General features: G+C 48.3%; 1 protein-coding gene across 2 annotated transcripts in view; it reads right to left on the reverse strand.

Moving 5' to 3' along the window:
• Positions 1-1,730, reverse strand: part of LOC105519756 (EGF-like module-containing mucin-like hormone receptor-like 3) — a 64,965-nt gene that overhangs the window by 30,510 nt on the left and 32,725 nt on the right. For both annotated transcript variants that reach the window (XM_011953218.1, XM_011953219.1), the window contains one exon: positions 241-408. In XM_011953218.1, coding sequence (XP_011808608.1) covers positions 241-408 — 168 coding nt within the window. The remainder of the gene's footprint in view (positions 1-240; positions 409-1,730) is intronic.

Genomic DNA, 1,730 nt, shown 5'->3' on the forward strand with positions numbered 1-1,730 from the left:
CCTTGTGATCCGCCTGCTTCGGCCTCCCAAAGTGTTGGGATTACAGGCATGAGCCACCGCGCCCGGGCTCAAACTCTTGATCTCAGGTGATCTGCCCATCTTGGCTTCCCAAAGTGCTGGGGTTAAAGGCATGAGCCACCATGCTTGGCCTTTTTTCAGTTTTTAAAAAAATAGCACTTACTACCATTTAGTAGGGGCTAAGAAAGTATTTGCTGCAAGAATAAAACATTTACATCATACCTGGCTGGTGAGGGCCATCAGGACAGCGAAGCTGGACAGGTGACTGCAATTACACATGGTGTGACTCTTGTTCACGTGTATCAGGAAGCAGCCATCCCTGGACCACAGGCCTCCCTGCTTTGTGGTCTCCCAGTAGACACAGAAGACCTTTTTGATACTGTGGTTCGTCTGAAAATAGAAAGGGCTCATTGTCTTTGTCTTTTTTTTTTTGAGACGAAATCTCACTTTGTTAGATTTCGTCTCAAATCTAACAGGCTGGAGTGCAGTGACTGGACTGGAGTGCAGTGACTCAGTCTCGGCTCACTGCAACCTCCGCCTCCTGGGTTCAAGCGATTCTCCTGCCTCAGCCTCCCGAGTAGCTGGGGTTGCAGACGTGCACCACCACACCGGGCTAATTTTTGTATTTTTTGTAGAGACAGGGTCAACTATGTTGCCCAGGCTGGTCTTGAACTCCTGGATTCAAGCAATCTGCCTTCCTTTGCCTCCCAAAGTGCTGGGATCATATAGGCATAAGCCACCGCATGCAGCCAACTCACTGTCTTTTTCCTCAGGAGGAACAGTTCTCAGTGTTGGCCTATGCCAGGGTGCCACCTGCTAAGGCACCTATGCCAGGGTGCCACCTGCTAAGGCATCTGCATGAAGTGTGACTCAGATGATTTCTGTTTTGTTTGTTCGTTTTTGAGTCAGGGTCTCATTCTGTCGCCCAGGCTGAAGTGCTGTGGTGCAATCACAGCTCGCTGCCGCCTTGACCTCCCTGGCTCAAATGATCCTCCCATCTCAGCCTCCACAGTAGCTGGAACTACAAGTGTGCACCACCACGCCCAGCTAACTCTTGTGTTTTTAGTAGAGATGGGGTTTCAACATGTTGCCCAGGCTGGTCTTGAACTCCTGGCCTCAAGCAATCCTCCTGCCTTGGCCTCCCAAGATGCTGTGGTTACGGGCATGAACCACTGCACCTAATTTCTATTTTATGTGGCCACCAGGACTCCCAATCAATAACCGCAGCTCTTTTGGGATTTCATGTAACATAAAATAAAGCAAAGTCTCCCTGGGAACGACAGTTTCAAGAGATTTCATTGGTTTTAGAACCTTACCCCAACCATGGGAGTTAAAAAAAACAACAACAAAAAAAAAAACCAGTGGAGTCTGAAGCTCACATAATGTTTTTCCCTAAAGTCTCTGTAAGCCAAATGTCCCTGGTTGTTGTATAATCAATTTTGTCTCTGACTCCCTTACATCACAGTAATTGCTCATGCGATGAGAGGCATGGTATGGGAAAGAAATGTCATGAGGAGAGAGATTAAAATTAGCCTTTGAAGCTGGGTGCAGTGGCTCATGACTGTAATTCCAGCAGTTTGGGAGGCCAAGGTGGGTGGATCACCTAAAGTCAGGAGTTGGAGACCAGTCTGTCCAACATGGCCAGACCCCATCTCTACTAAAAATACAAAAATGAGCCAGGCGTGGTGGCACTCGCCTGAAATCCCAGCTAC

The sequence above is a fragment of the Colobus angolensis genome, unplaced genomic scaffold (genome assembly GCF_000951035.1).
Source record: "Colobus angolensis palliatus isolate OR3802 unplaced genomic scaffold, Cang.pa_1.0 Scaffold36, whole genome shotgun sequence".
Taxonomy (NCBI): Eukaryota; Metazoa; Chordata; class Mammalia; order Primates; family Cercopithecidae; genus Colobus; species Colobus angolensis.